The 15,928-nt window shown below is 43.3% G+C and overlaps 1 protein-coding gene across 6 annotated transcripts in view; it reads right to left on the reverse strand.

Moving 5' to 3' along the window:
• Positions 1-890: 890 nt before the first annotated feature.
• Positions 891-15,928, reverse strand: part of LOC135544732 (ral guanine nucleotide dissociation stimulator-like) — a 114,230-nt gene continuing 99,192 nt past the window's right edge. For 5 of the 6 annotated variants that reach the window (XM_064972592.1, XM_064972593.1, XM_064972589.1 and 2 more), the window contains exons 9-17: positions 14,261-14,347; positions 14,133-14,165; positions 13,925-14,046; positions 13,616-13,708; positions 7,379-7,604; positions 6,994-7,068; positions 6,132-6,389; positions 5,894-6,008; positions 891-5,589 (exon numbers count right to left, since the gene is read on the reverse strand). In XM_064972592.1, the coding sequence (XP_064828664.1) occupies positions 5,414-5,589; positions 5,894-6,008; positions 6,132-6,389; positions 6,994-7,068; positions 7,379-7,604; positions 13,616-13,708; positions 13,925-14,046; positions 14,133-14,165; positions 14,261-14,347 (1,185 nt within the window). In that variant the 3' untranslated portion in view covers positions 891-5,413. The remainder of the gene's footprint in view (positions 5,590-5,893; positions 6,009-6,131; positions 6,390-6,993; positions 7,069-7,378; positions 7,605-13,615; positions 13,709-13,924; positions 14,047-14,132; positions 14,166-14,260; positions 14,348-15,928) is intronic. The other variant, XM_064972590.1, reaches the window with a different exon arrangement.

Raw genomic sequence — 15,928 nt, forward strand, 5'->3', positions numbered from 1 at the left:
GGACTTTACAACAGGTGTACTGTATGTAAAAGGAGCCCAACTCAGAGGGAATAGCCTATGTGCCTTGTGTGGGGAGAGGGTGTCATGTCTGCTCCTGCTCCATCCCCTTCTGGCGTGCGACGTCGCTAACCACCGGCTCGATTCAATCTGTATCACGGAATTTACATTCAATCTGTATCACGGAATTTACATTTAAAGGCAATGTTCTAGGGTTCACGCGACTGCATTCACGGTAAATATGCTCAATCGTAATTTACCTTTACATTTCCATTGCACTATACCACAGATCTTCTGCGATAGTGATTGAATCGAGCCCTAACAAAGAGCAGTTTCTGAGCAACAGAGCAGTTGTTGCTCTGAATCAACTCTTGGGAGAAGAAGAAACAATGTCACAACAAGCCTTTTGATAAAGGAATGGTGGTTGTATTCTATTTAGTTTTTTGGCCTTTTGAAAACTAAGATTTTTTTGTTTGTTGTTGCATTCTCTCTCATGGGTTTAAATTGAAATACACAGGTACACAGGTACTGGGAACTTTTGACTTCACCAAACACTTCTTCCAGACCATTTAGATGAAAGGCATTCTATGTTTGCCTCACTGCTAATTTGTTCAACAGGGTATTTGAACTGATGCATTGTATCTGGACACAGAGCTTTGCATTTGATTTGATGTAGAATTTAATGATATTTTACATCTTTTGATATCCCAGTTTTTTGACTGTTTTGTTCCACTGTACTGAAAGCAACTTATTTTGAAAATCTCACTCCATGGATGTTAATAAATAAAGATTTTATGAACTATACTGCAACTCTCAATGGTGTTATGACTGCCTATGTATACCAGTGGGGTATTCTTATATACAGTGTAGTACAGCAGAGACAAATGCAGATGTTTTGACACATGGTAAGTGTTTATTAGGTGGGGTTTTCTCCATTACAAACAGCGCAATAAGGGGGAAAGCAATATCAAAACTGACCATTATACAAAAGACAGGATTGATGTAAAGCAACCAAAGTCAAAGGGATATGGAGACAAGTGGCCCTGCAACTACAGTGGTATAACCATCGCATATATATATATTTACATATTAATTTGTAATTGCATGGGAAAAGAAACTAAATGTAAAATGCTACAAAAGTATTTACAAGTTAATAAATAAAGCAAACACACGCAAAAATCTAAATCTAAAGTACAAAGGACACTGAGTCTTTTATAATACAAAAAATACAAAAAGAACATTAGAAAAAACATTGAACAGGTAATCGTTAGAGTTCTGAGTCTTTGACAGTGATGGAGAGCGATGGCACAAAGGTTTTAAGGAGGGTCATTGTGAGGGTGAATTCCTGATCAGGTAGTGTTTCTGAGAGGGACTAACTTAGTTTGATCGGTGCAGTCGTTGGCCCTTACAATGCAGACACAGAAGCGAGTCTCTTTCACACACACACACACACACACACACACACACACACACACACACACACACACACACACACACACACACACACACTTGTGAAACCTGAAATGTTGACATCTTTATGACAGATCCCCCCCCTCTGATATTTAGATATTCTGGGCACCTGGGGAGGCACACATTCGCAAAAAAAGAGAAACAATATGCACACATTCCGGGATGAACTCACTTACACCCACACATTAACTGGGAACTTACACAAAAGTTTGAGATGTGCACAAAGGATCCATTCCTCATTCATTGACGCATTACAGAAGTTGTCTTTAAGCACAGATCTAGGTTTAGCATTCCCAACCTCAATCCTAACCTTGGTCATAGGATGTAGGAATATAAGCTGATCTTGAATCAGGGCTTAGGGGCAACTTCCATCAACAGAACCGATATGAAGTCCAACGAATGACATAAGGGCAGTAGACTCCCGGACCCCAATATTCACAAACATACAGCAACCATCACTGTCACCAACCAGCACAGTTGAATGCATTCATAACGCAGTACTTACATAATGTGACTAGGGAGAGGCTATACGGACACACCGGAGCTCAAATGGATGACATTGTCATGCCCTGATCTGTTTCACCTGTCCTTGTGGTTGTCTCCACCCCCCTCCAGGTGTCGCCCATCTTCCCCATTATCCCCTGGGTACTTATACCTGTGTTTTCTGTCTGTCTGTGCCAGTTCGTTTGGTTCGTTCAAACCTACCAGCGATTTCCCCTTGCTCCTGTCTTCGCTATAGTCCCTGTTTTGTAGTTTCACAGTTTTTACCTTTTCTGCCTGCCCTGAGCCTGTCTGCCTGCCCTGAGCCTGTCTGCCTGCCCTGAGCCTGTCTGCCTGCCCTGAGCCTGTCTGCCTGCCCTGAGCCTGTCTGCCTGCCCTGAGCCTGTCTGCCTGCCCTGAGCCTGTCTGCCTGCCCTGAGCCTGTCTGCCTGCCCTGAGCCTGCATGCCTGCCCTAAGCCTGCCTGCCTGCCCTGAGCCTGCCTGCCCTAAACCTGCCAGCCATCCTGTACCTTTGCCTCTACTCTGGATTACCGACCTCTGCCTGACCTGACCATGAGCCCTTCTGCTGTTCTGGTACTTTACACTCTCTCTGGATTATTGACCTCTGCCTGACCTGACCATGAGCCCCTCTGCTGTTCCGGTGCCTTACACTCTCTCTGGATTATTGACCTCTGCCTGACCTGACCCTGAGCCCGTCTGCTGTTCTGGTACCTTACACTCTCTCTGGATTATTGACCTCTGCCTGACCTGACCATGAGCCCCTCTGCTGTTCCTATACCTTACACTCTCTCTGGATTATTGACCTCTGCCTGACCTGACCCTGAGCCCGTCTGCTGTTCTGGTACCTTACACTCTCTCTGGATTATTGACCTCTGTCTGACCTGACCATGAGCCCCTCTGCTGTTCTGGTACCTTACACTCTCTCTGGATTATTGACCTCTGCCTGACCTGACCATGAGCCCCTCTGCTGTTCTGGTACCTTACACTCTCTCTGGATTTTTGACCTCTGCCTGACCTGACCATGAGCCCCTCTGCTGTTCTGGTACCTTACACTCTCTCTGGATTATTGACCTCTGTCTGACCTGACCATGAGCCCCTCTGCTGTTCTGGTACCTTACACTCTCTCTGGATTATTGACCTCTGCCTGACCTGACCATGAGCCCCTCTGCTGTTCCGGTACCTTACACTCTCTCTGGATTATTGACCTCTGCCTGACCTGACCATGAGCCCCTCTCCTGTTCTGGTACCTTACACTCTCTCTGGATTATTGACCTCTGCCTGACCTGACCATGAGCCCCTCTGCTGTTCTGGTACCTTACACTCTCTCTGGATTATTGACCTCTGCCTGACCTGACCATGAGCCCCTCTCCTGTTCTGGTACCTTACACTCTCTCTGGATTATTGACCTCTGCCTGACCTGACCATGAGCCCCTCTGCTGTTCTGGTACCTTACACTCTCTCTGGATTATTGACCTCTGCCTGACCTGACCCTGAGCCCGTCTGCTGTTCCGGTACCTTACACTCTCTCTGGATTATTAACCTCTGCCTGACCTGACCATGAGCCCGTCTGCTGTTCCGGTGCCTTACACTCTCTCTGGATTATTGACCTCTGCCTGACCTGACCTGTCGTTTGCCTGCCTCTGTTTAAATAATACACTTTTGTTTCTTCAACACTGTCTGCACCTGCTCAATGGGGAGAGTTTGCACATCAAGCCAACGCAACACAGGGCGCCGTGTCCTTCTCTCCCGCTTGACGCAGTAAGGATAGGGAAGTAGATAGTGTAGTCAATAGTGATTTTCACCGAAAATCTACTACTACGACATACACCTCTAATGTTACATTTTGTACAATTATTAATTAGACAAAAACTAAAGGATTCTGAACACTCCCAAGTCCCAACTTCGACCGACAAGTTTTGAGCCACAAGCATTAAACTAGGAACGGCACATCATCAAGACTGTCTGAAATGACTGAACTGAATCCGTTCGTCACCACTCGACTCTCACTGCACAAAAAACGTCAGCAATTTGGGCACCAGGAGTGTCCATATAGCCACTCCCCTATGACCACCTATCCTTATGATAATTGACATATGAAAAACGATCATTATAGCACCTGAAAACATACCCTTTTTACACTACTGTACTGAGCTGAGCCAAGCTGTACTGCGCTGGCCTAGTTATGCATCAACCATAGTGGCTGGAACTGTGATGGAAAGGACCATGTTAAAATACAATATCAGAGCCAGCCAGCACACTATGGTTCAGGTTGGTACAATATGTAAAAAGGCTATAGAAGTAAAGTATAGCCAGCCTACATGTAGCCTGCCCTCTGATAGAGACCCAATCCTGTGTCCATTTTAAAATGTTTACTGTCATGTACAGGACACAGTGTGACACGGTCACAGTCAAAAAGTCAATCAATTCAGAACACAGGCTTTAACACTCTAATCCACAATACCACTGACATGGCTGCTGATAATTAGGGACGTTAGGTTTGATCATAAGTGCTGCAATACTGTAAGAAATGGATAGACATGGGGTACTACAAACCAAGGACTCGTCATATCAGATGATCTTCTATCAGAGTCATAGACAAAGAATCACACATCTGTGCAAGGAATCTCTCAACAGCAAGCAAACTCACTCCCCCACTGCAATCTCTATGCTCCCAAAAACGGTCTATGATCATATCTCATAGTCCACTCTTCTCTGCTCTTTGGCACACATGGAGTAGACCAGTATGTTTTAATTAAAGTTCTTTCTTTTCCTCCCTTTTCATTTATCTCCTGAATGAACTGACCCCTACCCTGGTACCCAAGGAAAACAGGCCTTAATGAAAGAGAGAAATAAAGGAGGGAGCAGACCAGAACTCCTTTCATTCTTCTTTTTTTCCGTACACTACATAGAACAAAAAGACTAGACATTTAAAGACCACGGTTCATTTCACAATACAACATTCATGTTTCCATCTCTGTCCATCTCTCTCTCTCGCTCTTTCTCTGAGTGCTTGAATACTTTACACACACACACACACGCACACACACACACGCACGCACGCACACACACACACGCGCTGCATTGGCTGAGGGAGGGTTCTGTAGAAATGACAGGGAGTGTAACTCCTTTAGAGGGAAGGCATTTTCAGACGCACCTGGATAAGATACAGTTACCATTTTCCCTCAGTTTTCACTCACTATCGATTAGGACGTCCACAGAGAGCTGAAGCTAACAGGAAGTGATTTGTGCAAGTTCATTGGCCTATAGGGCTTTCCATCCCACTCAGCTGTATTAGTCATCTGAGGCTTTAACGCTCAGACGCCAAACACAAGACCGAGCTGGCGGCTGGCCCCTCTACCATGGTACATCAAGGGTGGTACTAAAAGGTGGCACCCAGAGAGCCCAGCAGGAAGCGGGAGGTGGGTGAGGACATGGTGTAGCCCCTCAGAAGATGCCCTTGCCAATTTTCAGGCCGTTCTGCTTCATGCGCGGCAGTGTGGAGCTGGCCACATGCTTGGTCCGCCCCACCTTGGGGAAGCCACGTTTCTTCAGGACAAAGTCGTAGTTGGCCGAGGAGTTCATGGCATAGAAAACGTTGGCATTGTCTGGAATCTTCAGCTCTGTGGAGGGGAGGGGGTGCAAAACAAACACAGGTTAAAAGACACATTGAACCAACAGGACAAAACGAATATTAAAATATGGTTGAGAAGATGGACGGAGAGATAGTTAGACAAGGCTTATAGTGTACAGATATTTCTAAAAAAGTACAGTAGCACCAGAGATAGGAACAAATTGGAAATGGGTTAGGAACACGGAAATGTTTGTAACTTTAGAATGTAGTTCAAAAATGCATCAACTCTGAGGTTTGTATCTTTCAGATTCCACTCGAAGTCTTGAGGTGAGCATGACAGACAGCTGACTGACCTTTCTCCTCAGAGATCTTCTGCAGCAGTTCGTAGTCCTCCGCTCTCTCCCGGTCCAGGTTGTGTTTCACCATGGCCTTCCTGATCACCGCCGGCGTCTTGTCCTGACTGGTCACCTGGAGAGCACATTATGACCACATAATTGGTTGACCACATGATTGGCTCAACCAGACCCCACAACCCCCAAACACATTGGCAGGGAATTTCTCTTTCCAATCTACCATAATCACCAAGCTCACCAGGATGCTCTTGTACATGTTGCCGTTGTCCACGTCCAGGCTGACACGAATGATGCAGCAATCGTCCACCTGCTGGTTGTAGAGGGGCAGTGACAGCGACGAGTAGCTGGACACACCCGACACGGAGCGCTTGTGCGAGCGGGAGCCGGCCCCTACCACGGGCGTGGAAGACATGGAGGAGGAGGAGGCGCTGCTGGAGCCCGAGCCAGATCCCACACCAGAGGCGTCCAAGGAGGACAGAGAAGTGGACTCCCAGAACTGGAGAGAGACCAAGAGAGAAGGGGGACTATTGAAATGCAATCAAGGAAAGCAATGCATCTTAAACAGGTACATTTCACATGTTTGGAAACTGTTGAATGAATTCCAGTGTATTTTGACAAACATTTGGGAACACTGGAATTGAGACTGGTGTTGTTTTACATTATGAGTAATGGGATAGTGCTTGCATGACTTGAACATGCCATTAACATGACATGCATGTAGAAAACACAATGAAAAATATGGAGTGATGAATGTGCGACCGGGTGAAACCCACAATGCTACTTCTATTGAGTTGTTATGAGCAGTATGGATACAAGGTGAACTCTTCATCCCCAATTAGACACAACAAAGGAAACCAGTCAAAACAAACAGGTCAAAGTGCGGTGATGATCAACGTGAGCAGACGCATAAATCAAAACTACTCAACATGCACACGCCATTCTCGCCCCAAAAATGGCTGCAGGGATGATGTAATGGTGACGTCACGCAGATAGATAGAAACTTTTGATAGATAGAAACCTTTGATGGTAGTGTGAAATGGCTGTGCCACAAGCGAGTGTAGGTGAAACAGAAATATGGTACAGGAAGTAGTAAATAGTACCGTGGGTGCCAGGTCAGGCAAGGGGCCGCACTTCCCTAACGTGGAATTGGAATGTTTTACGGAAGGCGTGGAGGTCTACAGAAAAGGAATTAAGAGCTACAGTCACCAGTGGGCTTCACATGGGCTGTTTCTTGTGGGCTGGAAGAGTTATAATATGCTATGACAGTAGTACCGCTATAGTGATCATACTGGTATCATGGTCTTTAAAGGTAGACTCAATGATATGACATCAACATCTTACACAGTGGAGCAACTTCCTGCTTACAGACATCAACAATGACAGAATTCAATAGCACACTGTCCTCTGACATGTCTTCATTGTAAATAGGAGTGTATTCTTAACTTACCTTCCATTATAAATTGATAAATAAAACATCTCTCTCACCTTTCGCTCGTGGGCGTCAGGCGAGTCGGAGATGAAGCTGATATTTATCTCCTCGACGTCGGAGCTGCTGGAGCCGACTGAGGTGACGCTCAGGGAGTCTGCTCCGTCACCCCTTCCACCTCCACTTGAGCCCCCCAAGCAGGGGGCGTAGCGCAGCTGGTCAAAGGACTTGGAGTGAGAGCTGCCCGCACTGCAGTAGCCTGGCTCCGAGCTGGCCGGCTGGCGACTGAAAGAGGGTGTGAAGGAATGGGAGGGAGAGGGAGGAGGGAGAGATGGGAAAGAAAATGCAGAATGAGAGGAAGAGTAAGAGAAAGAGGAATTAGTAAAATAAATGAAATATTGACACAAATCGACTGCAAATCATTAGAAGGGAATTCCGACCCGAGTTAAGCGTAATTGGAATGTAATTCCCTTTTTATGCACTTTTCTCGATACACGTATTCTGACCTTGAATTTAAGCATGAGAACAGCATGCTATTCACCCGCCTGAGGTGGAGATGGAATAAATGAACACACACACAAACACATTTAACCTTTTGCCACATTTCAGGCTTCAAACATAAAGATATAAAACTGTATTTTTTGTGAAGAATCAACAACAAGTGGGACACAATCATGAAGTGGAACGACATTTATTGGATATTTCAAACTTTTTTAACAAATCAAAAACTGAAAAATTGGAAAATGCAAAATTGCAAAATTATTCAGCCCCCTTAAGTTAATACTTTGTAGCGCCACCTTTTGCTGCGATTACAGCTGTAAGTCGCTTGGGGTATGTCTCTATCAGTTTTGCACATCGAGAGACTGAAATTGTTTCCCATTCCTCCTTGCAAAACAGCTCGAGCTCAGTGAGGTTGGATGGAGGGCATTTGTGAACAGCAGTTTTCAGTTCTTTCCACAGATTCTCGATTGGATTCAGGTCTGGACTTTGACTTGGCCATTCTAACACCTGGATATGTTTATTTTTGAACCATTCCATTGTAGATTTTGCTTTATGTTTTGGATCATTGTCTTGTTGGAAGACAAATCTCCGTCCCAGTCTCAGGTCTTTTGCAGACTCCATCAGGTTTTCTTCCAGAATGGTCCTGTATTTGGCTCCATCCATCTTCCCATCAATTTTAACCATCTTCCCTGTCCCTGCTGAAGAAAAGCAGGCCAAAACCATGATGCTGCCACCACCATGTTTGACAGTGGGTATGGTGTGTTCAGGGTGATGAGCTGTGTTGCTTTTACGCCAAACATAACATTTTGCATTGTTGCCAAAAAGTTCAATTTTGGTTTCATCTGACCAGAGCACCTTCTTCCACATGTTTGGTGTGTCTCCCAGGTGGCTTGTGGCAAACTTTAAACAACACTTTTTATGGATATCTTTAAGAAATGGCTTTCTTCTTGCCACTCTTCCATAAAGGCCAGATGTGTGCAATATACGACTGATTGTTTTCCTATGGACAGAGTCTCCCACCTCAGCTGTAGATCTCTGCAGTTCATCCAGAGTGATCTTTATGTTTGAAGCCTGAAATGTGGCAAAAGGTCGCAAAGTTCAAGGGGGCCGAATACTTTCGCAAGGCACTGTATTTCCTGTATCTACAATGCTTACTTACTTATGTTAGATTCTGGGTGAAACTTGGAACATTGTAATACTCAGAAGCATAGCATATAAAGGAAAGCGACTAGTTTTTATATCCAAAGTTAATGGTTATCTGTAGGAGACAGATGGCTTTTGAACAGGAGAAAGTCACAGGATTGCTATAGGGGAAGCGGATGGACATATGTGGATTAGGCGAAGGAGGGGTTGAGGTCAGGTCAGATCCCCTGAAGGTAGAAATGATGGTTTATTACCCTATTTCCCTCTTCCTGTCGAACCATAAGATGTAAGGATTGTGGAGCATATACAGTGGGGAGAACTAGTATTTGATACACTGCCGATTTTGCAGGTTTTCCTACTTACAAAGCATGTAGAGGTCTCTCATTTTTATCATAGGTATACTTCAACTGTGAGAGACGGAATCTAAAACAAAAATCCAGAAAATCACATTATATGATTTTTAAGTAATTAATTAGCATTTTATTGCATGACATAAGTATTTGATACATCAGAAAAGCAGAACTTAAAATTTGGTACAGAAACCTTTGTTTGCAATTACAGAGATCAAATGAATCCTGTAGTTCTTGACCAGGTTTGCACACACTGCAGCAGGGATTTTGGCCCACTCCTCCATTCAGACCTTCTCCAGATCCTTCAGGTTTCTGGGCTGTCGCTGGGCAATAGACTTTCAGCTCCCTTCAAAGATTTTCTATTGGGTTCAGGTCTGGAGACTGGCTAGGCCACTCCAGGACCTTGAGATGCTTCTTACGGAGCCACTCCTTAGTTGCCATGGCTGTGTGTTTTGGGTCGTTGTCATGCTGGAAGACCCAGCCACGACCCATCTTCAATGCTCTCACGATACATGGCCAAGATCTCGTGATACATGGCCCCATCCATCCTCCCCTCAATACGGTGCAGTCGTCCTGTCCCCTTTGCAGAAAAGCATCCCCAAACAATGATGTTTCCACCTCCATGCTTCACGGTTGGGATGGTGTTCTTGGGGTTGTACTCATCCTTCTTCTTCCTCCAAACATGGCGAGTGGAGTTTAGACCAAAAGGCTCTATTTTTGTCTCGTCAGACCACATGACCTTCTCCCATTCCTCCTCTGGATCATCCAGATGGTCATTGGCAAACTTCAGACGGGCCTGGACATGCGCTGGCTTGAGCAGGGGGACCTTGCGTGCGCTGCAGGATTTTAATCCATGACGGCGTAGTGTGTTACTAATGGTTTTCTTTGAGACTGTGGTCCGAACTCTCTTCAGGTCATTGACCAGGTCCTGCCGTGTAGTTCTAGGCTGATCCCTCACCTTCCTCCTGATCATTGATGCCCCACTAGGTGAGATCTGGCATGGAGCCCCAGACCGAGGGTGATTGACCGTCATCTTGAACTTCTTCCATTTTCTAATAATTGCGCCAACAGTTGTTGCCTTCTCACCAAGCTGCTGGCCTATTGTCCTGTAGCCCATCCCAGCCTTGTGTAGGCCTACAATTTTATCCCTGATGTCCTTACCCAGCTCTCTGGTCTTGGCCATTGTGGAGAGGTTGGAGTCTGTTTGATTGAGTGTGGACAGGTGTCTTTTATACAGATAACGAGTACAAACAGGTGCAGTTAATACAGGTAATGAATGGAGAACAGGAGGGCTTCTTAAAGAAAAACTAACAGGTCTGTGAGAGCCGGAATTCTTACTGGTTGGTAGGTGATCAAATACCTATGTCATGCAATAAAATGCAAATTAATTACTTAAAAATCATACAATTCGATTTTCTGGATTTTTGTTTTAGATTCCGTCTCTCACAGTTTAAGTGTACCTATGATAAAAATTACAGACCTCTACACGCTTTGTAAATAGGAAAACCTGCACAATCGGCAGTGTATCAAATACTTGTTCTCCCCACTGTATACTTGTGGGGGTGGAAACATGTTTTTGTCTGAATGCAGCTGTATCGACCCTTTGGTAATAATTAAACATGGTTAAGCTTATCTGGTGTCTGTGAGTTATTTACTCTGAAAATTAGAACTGAAAACACTTACTTAATTTCATATTTCTTTTTTTTTTTTTTTTCTTGTGGGGTTTTTCTAGTAATCCATTGTTATTGATTATCGCATTGATGGGTTTTGAGTTTGCAAGAAAGGTATTTCAGAGTATTTGTGCATGTGACATTAAAACTTGGAAACTTGAAGGTGTGGCAGAGGTATGTCTACAGATACACCATATTTTGACCTTGACTAATTCCCTAATAACTCCACCACCTTTACGTGTGATGGAACCATGAACCATGATGGAACCACCTTTACGCGTGATGGAACCATGAACCATGATGGAACCACCTTTACGCGTGATGGAACCATGAACCATGATGGAACCACCTTTACGCGTGATGGAACCATGAACCATGATGGAACCACCTTTACGCGTGATGGAACCATGAACCATGATGGAACCACCTTTACGCGTGATGGAACCATGAATAAGGTCGAGAGAACAGACTGGTGGGAAAAGCACTTACTGTAATTAATAAGAAAGCTATTGATCAGAGGTCAGTAAATGAGTAATCCATTTGGATAAGGGGATTGTAAATATAAATTACACTTGTTTTAGATCTATATTGTCTTATTATGATCGCTGGAGACAAATGTGAAACCAGTCATATGGCAACAAACTGAAGCATATCAACATATCAACTTTCCCACAGTAAAGTGGGAACTCTCGAATGTCTTTATTATAGGCTACCCCAACATACTCTTTTCCCTATTTATATCATGTTAAATATTAGCCACTATAAGTATTGCACGTCACTAGGCCTAATAACCACACATATTCAACTGCAAATGTACTGTTAGTTCCCTTCAGTTGGTATAGCCTACATTATAATTTAATTACATTTCCTTTACCTTCATTTGCCTCCTCTGTAAATACATGTAGGCTAATTAAATCAATATGGAGCTCAGACCAAGCCATAAAAGTTTGAATTCGACGCATGGCCCAATACTTGGCTGTGTCATCACACAGTTCCATGGTTAGCGCAGGCAATAGAGGAGGGTATAGTCTACTATTGTACACTATTCTCCCTATTATAATTCTTTCTACACTAATCTTCCAATATTACAATCGGTTGAAGAAATGAATGTGGCAATTTTCAGAATTAATCTTTCTTTTGTGCGAAAAGGCTCTCTAAATCTGTTGTCTATGATTCATACATACTTTACTAAACCTAACTAATCTACAAGATCAGAGTAATTTTAGATCTACCACTTGGTGTTGAAACATAGACGAATATGCATATATTTAGATGGCTTGCTTTCATTGATCCCTTATTTTCTGAACCCATTCTCTCCATATATTCTAGCAATTCTGTTGACAAAATTGTAACTAAAAAGGTACAGTGTATTTAAAGGGATGGCTTAAGATACTGAAAACCCTACTGTATGAAAACTCCAGGAGAAAATCTTTTGGCCATCAAGTGTGAGGGTTTTCAGTTGTTTAATAACATTTATTCAGAGAAGGTAGCACATGCAGAGCACGTTGTTTAATTACATTTATTCAGAGAAGGTAGCACATGCAGAGCACGTTGTTTAATTACATTTATTCAGAGAAGGTAGCACATGCAGAGCACGTTGTTTAATGACATTTATTCAGAGAAGGTAGCACATGCAGAGCACGTTGTTTAATTACATTTATTCAGAGAAGGTAGCACATGCAGAGCACGTTGTTTAATTACATTTATTCAGAGAAGGTAGCACATGCAGAGCACGTTGTTTAATTACATTTATTCAGAGAAGGTAGCACATGCAGAGCACGTTGTTTAATAACATTTATTCAGAGAAGGTAGCACATGCAGAGCACGTTGTTTAATTACATTTATTCAGAGAAGGTAGCACATGCAGAGCACGTTGTTTAATTACATTTATTCAGAGAAGGTAGCACATGCAGAGCACGTTGTTTAATTACATTTATTCAGAGAAGGTAGCACATGCAGAGCACGTTGTTTAATTACATTTATTCAGAGAAGGTAGCACATGCAGAGCACGTTGTTTAATTACATTTATTCAGAGAAGGTAGCACATGCAGAGCACGTTGTTTAATGACATTTATTCAGAGAAGGTAGCACATGCAGAGCACGTTGTTTAATGACATTTATTCAGAGAAGGTAGCACATGCAGAGCACGTTGTTTAATTACATTTATTCAGAGAAGGTAGCACATGCAGAGCACGTTGTTTAATGACATTTATTCAGAGAAGATAGCACATGCAGAGCACGTTGTTTAATTACATTTATTCAGAGAAGGTAGCACATGCAGAGCACGTTGTTTAATGACATTTATTCAGAGAAGGTAGCACATGCAGAGCACGTTGTTTAATTACATTTATTCAGAGAAGATAGCACATGCAGAGCACGTTGTTTAATTACATTTATTCAGAGAAGGTAGCACATGCAGAGCACGTTGTTTAATGACATTTATTCAGAGAAGGTAGCACATGCAGAGCACGTTGTTTAATTACATTTATTCAGAGAAGGTAGCACATGCAGAGCACGTGACGCGGATGAACACGGTAAGTCTAAAAGATGTACATTTCCTCACACTGAATCGGACCCATTGAACGGAAATACTTTCTGCAATCATTTTGGGAGGATTTCCTTCTTTACTCACTCGCTCCAGCGTTTGATGATTCCCGTGTTCTTCTTTTTCAGAGTATTTGAGGCCGACTCCGACAGCGGCTCGATCTCACACGACTGACTGTAGCTGTGGAAAGCACACGAAGAAGAGTATGTGTGTGTTATTGTCTTTTCAAGTGTCTGGTCCTCCCCTTCCCTCTCTTCCACTGTCCCTCTCATAATCCTCTCCTCTCTCCCATCCTTCCATTCTAATACATACTGTTACCCACCATAATCTATTTCTAGTGTTTATGAAAATATTATTTAATGTATTTCTAACAGAATAGTCTGTCCCTTCTCTTACCTCTCGGCCTCAGTGAGTTTGTCCACACTGGAGAACCACTGTCGGAAACGCTTGTTGCGGGTGAAGTTATAATTATTGCAGGCCAGCTGCAGAAGCTTGATCTGGGCAATCACCTCAAACTCCTACAAGACCAGAGGAAATATAAGGGTAAGTATGCAGTGTTTATCTTCATCATCATCACACATTAAATACATGTTGCATTCCTTACCTTCCTCCTCTTCTCAAAATGTATCAGCCCTCCCTGTAAGCAAGAAAATATGTTCTTTAGAACAGAAATTAATAATAATAATACCTTGTTGAAGAAGGTGTGTGTTCATGCGTGTGTGTGACTCTCACGTCCAGGTAGTCCTTCATGGCAGTATCCATCATGACTAGGTCTGTCAGGAAAGTACCCAGGTAAGGAATGGTCCCCTGCATCACACTCTGAAATACACACACACACAGGCAGACAGAGACTGGGGTTAGTGTGTGTGTGTGTGTGTGTGTGTGTGTGTGTGTGTGTGTGTGTGTGTGTGTGTGTGTGTGTGTGTGTGTGTGTGTGTGTGTGTGTGTACATGACTTAGCTAGTGATGAAATAATGCATTACAGACTATTTCCCCCGCTGACACATGTAGATGAAAATAAATACGAATATATCCTCTCCCTCTGCGTACAATAATTAGGTTAATGATCTCCAGTTGGCTATTGTTCCCAGTTTAATAATTGCACGACTGACTACACTGTAATTACAGTCAAATGAAAGTGTAAAGTTGCATATCACTACTACAGTCGTGGTCAAAAGTTTTGAGAATGGCACAAATATTAATTTTCACAAAGTCTGCTGCCTCAGTTTGTATGATGGCAATTTGCATATACTCCAGAATGTTATGAAGAGTGATCAGATAAATTGCAATTAATTGCAAACATTAACAAGCAAAATTACCAGCTGTCATCGTGTCAGTGATTCTCTCGTTAACACAGGTGTGAGTGTTGACGAGGACAAGGCTGGAGATCACTCTGTCATGCTGATTGAGTTGAACTTTGTGGAAATTAATATTTGTGTCATTCTCAAAGCTTTTGGCCACCACTGTAGATTGAGCTGTGAGCCTTTTGCGAGTCAGAATGATTCCATAAATAACCACTAGATAGGTGTGTAATGGTTTTCTTCCGCTGAAGGAGAGGGGGACCAAAATGCAGCGTGGTTAGTGTTCAACATCTTTAATATAGACGACAAACGAGAACACTACAAAATACAAAACAATCCATGTGAAGACCAAAACAAACACAGACACGGAAACAATCACCCATAAAGTACCAACAGAATATGGCTGCATGAATATGGTTCCCAATCAGAGACGACGACAGACCAATCTAGGCAACCATAGACATACAAACTACATAGAAAGGAAACATAAACATAAACGTACAAAGACCCCTAGACCAGACCAAACACATAAATCCCCCATGTCACACCCTGACCTAACCAAAATAATAAAGAAAACAAAGATAACTAAGGCCAGGGCGTGACAAGGTGTGTCTCCCTTCTATCCACCACCGAGAGAGAGAGCAAATAACTATGAACCCCTTCATTTTGAAAAGAAAAATACTGCTCCTCTAAGCTATCTATATTAGATGCATCCATGACAGTCATTTTCTACAAAGTGGGCCAATTTCAAAGACAGTGATTTTAAAGAGGATAAGACAAGTGAGAGTGAAAGGGCAAGTGGAGAGCGTTTTGTTTGTGTGTATGTGTTTGTCTATGAATGACACACCTGTGTGTTGTGTGTGTTTGGTAAAGTGAATGCGTCAGCAGAGTTCAGTGAGGACAGAGAGAGGGGCTGCTTGTTTTCTGTTCGATGGATCTTACCCACTGGAGCGTTAATTGACAACACCCAATTACTCCCGCCGGTCTTATAAATAGGGCCAAGATGGGAGTGCTTTCATTACATCTGGCATCTCCTTCTCTCTCTCTCCCTATCTGTCTCTTGAAACAGGCAGTTGAAGTTGGAAGTTGACATACACCTT

Source organism: Oncorhynchus masou, chromosome 8, assembly GCF_036934945.1.
Source record: "Oncorhynchus masou masou isolate Uvic2021 chromosome 8, UVic_Omas_1.1, whole genome shotgun sequence".
NCBI lineage: Eukaryota > Metazoa > Chordata > Actinopteri > Salmoniformes > Salmonidae > Oncorhynchus > Oncorhynchus masou.